Here is a 6,283-nt window from a genome sequence, read left to right as displayed (position 1 = left end):
CCCCAACCCAGTGCAACTGATAATCAACTGTTTAAACTTAACCAAGAAAATACAATATATACATATATATATATATATATACACATACACGCACGCACGCATGCACGCATGCACACACGTACACACACGCACGCACGCACGCACGCACACACACACACACACACACACACACGCACACAGCATCTTCTCGTTTTTCCCGGTGGTTCAATACGACGATCGTTACCTCCTGCCTCTTCACTTCCTTCACGGATAGGTTCAGCGACGCGCCGTTCACGGTGTCCATCCACAGCCTGCTCGCGCGTCGCTTGGTCGGCGTCGGCCCGGGTTTCTTGTAAGGCGACACAAAGCTGCTGTCCGGCTTAGCGTGTGGGGCGTGTCCGTTAGGTGGGAAGACCTCCTGGTTCAAGCTGCGGAGGCTCAGTGATTTCTGGGCGACAGCGATAACATGGTTCATACAGGAGGACTGAAAATTGTTTTAAGAACTTTTCAAGGACTTTTCAAGCACAAAATCAACATTTACTAAATTCAAGTACTTTTCAAGGACTCCCCTCAAATTCAAGGACTTTTCAAGGACTGTGCGAACCATGGATAAAGACAAGGTTGGGGTTTCGCGTTGACCTTTGTTGTGAAAAGTTAAATGTAATTTAAATCCCTTCCCAAGCTTATGTGGTGCATAGGGCGGTGCCTATCTACGTTTCCTTAACCCGAGGCCACCCAGCTGCTTTCACAGTAAATACTACAGCGGGGGGTTAGTCCACTGGTAGTGACAAAGTATTTACACAACTGCTGAAGAAGACATTTTTTGTTTCATAATAACTTGATCGAACGACAATCGATCGCAGTGAGGGTTGTAATAGCAAAATAATGATAACGTAGTTAAAACCTTAATTAATAACCAATTTTAGAGCACATTTACCCCCCGAAATTAGCAGGGAAATATTAACAGTGCTGAGAATACTTTTTTTAAATGATGCCCTAATACAAGCATCTAGGCAACGAAAAGCTATAGCTGTTGGTGCTGACTCTATTGTCTATACACACTGCTACCTCGTTTATCTAGAGTCATGTATACATACATACCTGCAAGGACCGCCCAAACATCTTCATGGGTTTGGAGGGAGACAGCATGCTGGCAAGGGAAGTGACTCTTGCCAGTGAGCGCCGTTTCTTCGGCTGCGAGGATGAAATCGCCGCGGCAACGGATAAATACAGGAGGGAGTGGTACTAACAGCAGACCTTCATGGTTCAGTATATTCACTAAACTATTAACTATTTTACGCTACTATTTAATTGAACTTATACCTGGCATTACTTGAAGTTTAATTTAGTAATTTTCTTAGTAAAACTATGTGGTCTTTCCGACCCAGGTGATGTGATTTTCGTTTATTAAAAAAGTTTATATACTAAGCACGAAATAAAACAAGAATGCTATTCAGGCAGAGATTGCACACCAATGGTAACGCTGAGATGATTCGTTAGTTTAATTATGGTGATTAGTCAGTAGTCACCTGCTTTTCCAAGCTACCGACGCTATCCAAGCTGCTAAGGCTGCATAGACTGACGTCGTCATACTCCTGACTAGAATTGCTGCTGTTCGATTTCCTTCGCTTCCTTCCCTGCAAAGCAATAGGTGAGAGTATAACTAGAGTAGTCTCACTAAGATATCGATGCTGTATCGATTTACACTTTTAGCAATGATGAATTTGCATATATTTTTATTTTTATATATATATCAATAAATTTAAGCTCACTGAAATTTAGTTTCGAACTAAAACCAAGTTAAGTCAAGAATTTCACTCCAACATAACACTGACACTAATTAGTAATATCTGCATATTAGTTATTATATCATTGACAATAAATCAACATGGATTATTGAATCACATCATCATTTTTACCAATCTAAACGAGAAGGTCCTGGTTGGTGGATTGAAGACAGTATCGTCCTCTTCTTCTGCTTCCAACTCTTCCATAGCCGATCGCTGTGTGGCTGATTCTACATGTGGCTGTCTGTATTGATTAAAACTATATATTATATAAGGCATCACCAATAATATTATCACTCATAGGGTCTATGTCCCCAGGGTACTGCCGGAACGTTACCCTGGTACGTCGGATATACCGCGAACACTACCCTGGTAACTATTAAATATTGTTAGGCGTACCGTTAGGGTTAGGGTTAGGGAGTAGGCGTAGGTGACTCTCCTAGACTCGTTAGTGGAGTTAGCGGAGCGTACCGTCCGGCTACTTAGATAGTACAAGGTACGTTCCGGCAGCTACCCGGCGGGACATAGACCCTCTCAGCCAATATTATCTTACATGGGTATTTTGCAGAGCACAGAAACTACTCCAATAACGCAATCACAATGTGCAGTTCACAGACCTCTTCCTAAAAAATACTGGTTGCCTTTCATCAGCCGACGAAAGAGGTACATATGAGGTTGCTATAGGCATAGGGGTTAGCTCACCCTCTCTGAATACAGAGTGCGAAATTAACGGGAGTCCGGAGTCAAATACTCCCTGCATTTTACTGTCGGACTCTCCCTGATTGACATATATCAGGAGTCCGTGTGACTCCCTGCAAAATTCCGCCATACGATACTAGTTCGTTCCGCGAGCACGGCCTCGTGGAATTACCTGTATTTTTTCAGTGTAAATGCTGCAAAGAAAATATTGGGCAGACGTGCAACTTGCATGCGAATGCTTAAAATAGAGCACATGCGGTAAATTATGTTAATAAATATCTTTAAGTTTTGAAACCTCCAGGGCACTGCGAACTCCCTCTTGTTAGGTAGGGAGTCCGTGTGGACTCCCGGTGTCAAAAGTTAATTTTCTACCCTCTGGTATATTGGATTATAGAAACGGGTTCATAGCTAGTTAAGACACATGTTGAAATAAGGTCTTAATAAGACCCTTTCTGCGAGGCCAAAATAAGACCTTCTTTACGGCGATTTTCTGATTAAGATCACCGACTAATTAAAGTAACTAATAAAATATTTATATACACAATTTGCACAGCAGATTTTGCCCGAAAGTCGAACACAGAAAATGTTGAAAAGATGTTCCTGTTGGCAATAGAAGATAAGGGGGACTATGTAGAGTACTTTCTGAAGATTTCACCAAAAATGAAGTTACTGAACGAAGGGCCTTATTTCATTTGTGGCAAAGCGGAACATAGGGGCAGGGTTCTTCCCCTAGTTGGAGAATTTTGTCCATGACTTTTCATGACTTCTCCATGCCAAAGATCCATTAAAGTTCTAAGACCTTGGTTTTGATGCATTTAGCCGACAAACTAGCAGCTAGCTTAGCAGCAATAAGAGTGACATACCGGTGAAATAATGTTGGAAATTGAAAGGGCAATTGTATTAGGTCAAACAAACTACTTAATAACTAAATATAATCAAATAATAGTTCATATTTCATCGGCTTTTCCATGAATTTGTACCAAAGTTATTCTATTTCAAGGACTTTTCCAGGCCTTTTGAAGAAAAATGAACCCACTGACTTTCCAGGTTTTCCAGTGACCGTACGAACCCTGTAGGGGGGCTCGGGGGGCGCGTGTTTTTTACCGTTACGCACTGTAGATTTAATGCGTGAATATCGCCACGCACACCATAGACGGGATTTTGCGGGTTCTTGTATATGATAATAAGAGCTCGAGTTGCGTGCTGACAGTTAGTGGTCTGGCGTCTGTCCGGTACAGGGTTAAACTGATTTGTACTTGTGTAGGTTCGTGCATGCATGCGTGAGTACGGGTTAAAAATACACGCTGCGTGCGGGTTCTGTTCTGCTGGTCGAAGTGGAATTTCTATAGTACATCTGTTTCCGCGGGCTGTCAAACTGTCTTGTATAAGTGTTGTCGGTGGAATTTAATGGCGGTGCGAGGCCTGTATGGTTCTAAATGGGGGCGTCAACGATTTGAAACAGGGGGGAGTTTTCCCAAACGGGGCGCGGGCGCCCCGTTTGCGCAACGTAGGGAGAACCCTGCATTTTGTTCACTCTCTCTGTCATGTTTTTGCTGTTTCTCATACTGTTACATATGTGCATTTTGCAGCTCTGTTGCCACACAGCTCTAACATGTTATATATTAGCTGTCAATGCAACTATTGTATCTATTTATAGTAATAATAGTAATAATCTATGTATAGTATAACTATTGTATCTATTGCGCCTATTTATATAGGTAAACGTGTGTGTATACATATATATATATATAATTATATTATATATATATATATAATTAAGTATAAACTGCTGTTTATTACGCTTATTGCCCATACGTTATTTTGTAGATGTAAATTAGAGCTCTGTCTGTTTTGTTCTGCTCATTCCGTTTGTTCACCTTTGTTTAGTTTCTTGTTCACCTTTATTCAGTTTTATTGTTCATGTTTTGATCATTTTCGCTGTCATGTTTTTGCGGTTTCCCATGCTCACCATCCACTGTGGCAACCAAGTATATTATAATAATGACCCATCTGCCTACTATTTAGTATTACATTTTCTTTTGAGGAGTGGCAGACTTTGATAACCCGCGGGTTCTTTCGCCACTCCTGCGCTTCCTTTGTAAACTAGATTAACTAGTATGACTTGTATATTTCCCATTTGCCGCTGTACACTGTATAATATATATATATATATACACAACTTATGCACAAATAAACATCTTGAATCTTGAATCTACACAGTACATAGACCTAGTACAACCTGCCTCCGTCTTGGGCCCTCCCCTAGGTAATCAGACAGACCCAGAGACTGAGAGAGGTGGTACTACTACTATCACCACTGCTCTAACGGGTGTGACTGTGAGAAGTGTAACCCACGCACCCATGCATCCAAGCTAGGTAGTAGATGTTTCAAAACAAGTTGATCTGGATCTGGATAGTTTACTGCGTAGCCCACGGTTACGTGGATAATAACGCAGGGCTATAGCTAGCCATGGGGTGTGACCTAGCTTGGGTAAAGCCTAGCCCAGGTAGTTAGCCTTTATTTTAGCCGAAGAGCCACTGAGGGTGGTCACAGCCAGAGCCTTTTGCGCCCTCAGTGGTTCTTTTACGTCCCAAGTTGAGCAAACTGCGCTAACTGTGTGACTAAAAACTCTACGATATCACGGCTAATGATAGATATTTGTACACAGATCTTCACTAGAAACAGCTTAGGAGGTGTGTACTCAGTCGGACTGTCAGATAGTACAGCTGACTGACTAGTCTAGATTGTATTTCACTGACAATGCTGCGCGTAGACAAACTCTTACGTTACCTGTAAGTATCGGCGTTTTCTTGCTCTATCTCCATTTCCACTTTGATTACCTATATGGCGTGATGATGCGTCTCTAGTTTTTAAAATCTATACGATAAAATTGCGCCATCAAATACAAATTTATAATTAGCAAACATTTCCCTCCTATTTCTGTTTTGAATTCAGCGTGGCGCAGAACTCGTGACGTCACGGAAAGATTATCCAATGAAAAGCGGGCGTTGACATCGCAAATCCTGCGGCCAATCGCACCTTTATTTACAAACAGTGTTTCCCAATATGGCAGCTTACAGGTTGCAGCGAGATCTACCTAGCACTACTATTTCTCAATTAATAACACTATTCATGTTTGTCATTTCTACTATTTATGCTAGTCGACCGTCCGTGAATGTTTGTGAGAGAAATATTTGTCTTAGTGAGGTATGATCCATTATCTAATCTGTTGAGTTCTATAAATGTGCCAGTGACTCACTTTAACACTTACTTTTACTCAGGCACGAAGGGTCGTTGTCGTAACAGGTACTACAGATATGTACCCGAGGTAGTTTTACTTTTAGGTTGTTTAGTATTATGTTTATATTTTTATATGAGGTATGTTTAGGGTTAGGGTTAGGGTTAGGGTTAGAGTTAGGGTTAGGGTTAGTGTTAGGGTTAGGGTTAGGGTTTCTGTTCCTGTTAGTTCTAGTTTCCTGGCTCACAAATAGGAAGCAGCGAGTGGTCCTAAATGGGAAATTTTCAGATTGGTCACGGGTAACAAGTGGTGTCCCTCAAGGTTCAGTACTGGGCCCAGTACTGTTTCTCATCTACATCAACGACATAGACGAAAATGTCACAAGCCATATATTAAAGTTTACAGATGATACCAAAATATTCAGAACAGTATCCACAACAGCAGACACTGAAGCACTGCAACATGACCTGCAAACGGTACTAGGATGGTGCAATGACTGGCAAATGTTGTTCAATGCTGACAAATGCAAAAGTATCCATTATGGTTACAACAACCAAAAGCATGAATACAACATGCGCC

General features: G+C 41.5%; 1 protein-coding gene across 1 annotated transcript in view; it reads right to left on the bottom strand.

Moving 5' to 3' along the window:
• Window positions 1–1,973, bottom strand: part of LOC106816584 (rho guanine nucleotide exchange factor 3-like) — a 23,187-nt gene extending 21,214 nt beyond the window's left edge. The window contains exons 1-3 of the mRNA XM_014821206.1: window positions 1,899–1,973; window positions 1,509–1,616; window positions 224–463 (exon numbers count right to left, since the gene is read on the bottom strand). Of these exons, the coding sequence (XP_014676692.1) occupies window positions 224–463; window positions 1,509–1,616; window positions 1,899–1,973 (423 nt within the window). The remainder of the gene's footprint in view (window positions 1–223; window positions 464–1,508; window positions 1,617–1,898) is intronic.
• Between the last annotated feature and the right edge of the window lie 4,310 nt (window positions 1,974–6,283).

The sequence above is a fragment of the Priapulus caudatus genome, unplaced genomic scaffold, assembly GCF_000485595.1.
Source record: "Priapulus caudatus unplaced genomic scaffold, Priapulus_caudatus-5.0.1 Scaffold1423, whole genome shotgun sequence".
NCBI lineage: Eukaryota > Metazoa > Priapulida > Priapulimorpha > Priapulimorphida > Priapulidae > Priapulus > Priapulus caudatus.
The sequence above is the reverse complement of the archived record's forward strand: the minus strand, read 5'-3'. Positions and strand labels throughout refer to the sequence as shown.